Source organism: Buceros rhinoceros, unplaced genomic scaffold (genome assembly GCF_000710305.1).
Source record: "Buceros rhinoceros silvestris isolate BGI_N320 unplaced genomic scaffold, ASM71030v1 scaffold2196, whole genome shotgun sequence".
NCBI lineage: Eukaryota > Metazoa > Chordata > Aves > Bucerotiformes > Bucerotidae > Buceros > Buceros rhinoceros.
This window is the reverse complement of record NW_010415581.1, coordinates 36,033-36,278: the sequence shown is the minus strand read 5'-3', so window position 1 is coordinate 36,278 and position 246 is coordinate 36,033. Positions and strand designations below refer to the sequence as shown.

Here is a 246-nt window from a genome sequence, read left to right as displayed (position 1 = left end):
TGACCCGCGAGGGGCTGTGTAGCCGCAGCCTGGCTGAGCATTGCTGGGGCGCAGCGATGCGGTCCTGGATACAGCGAGGCGGGGGGCCAGGCACTTGGCACTTGATAGGCTTTGTAGGTACTGAATGCTTCTGGGGAAGAGTGTCTGTGTGTGAACTCTCTGTAAACTAGAATTAACATTTTTCTTCAGGCGTGGAAAATGGCAAGCCAACGCACTTCACTGTGTTCACCAAGGGAGCGGGGAAGG

At 56.1% G+C, this 246-nt stretch overlaps 1 protein-coding gene across 1 annotated transcript in view; it reads left to right on the top strand.

Annotated features, from left to right (window-relative positions):
• Nucleotides 1–246, top strand: part of FLNB (filamin B, beta) — a 47,070-nt gene that overhangs the window by 15,714 nt on the left and 31,110 nt on the right. Inside the window, exon 17 of the mRNA XM_010137449.1 lies at nt 186–242. Coding sequence (XP_010135751.1) covers nt 186–242 — 57 coding nt within the window. The remainder of the gene's footprint in view (nt 1–185; nt 243–246) is intronic.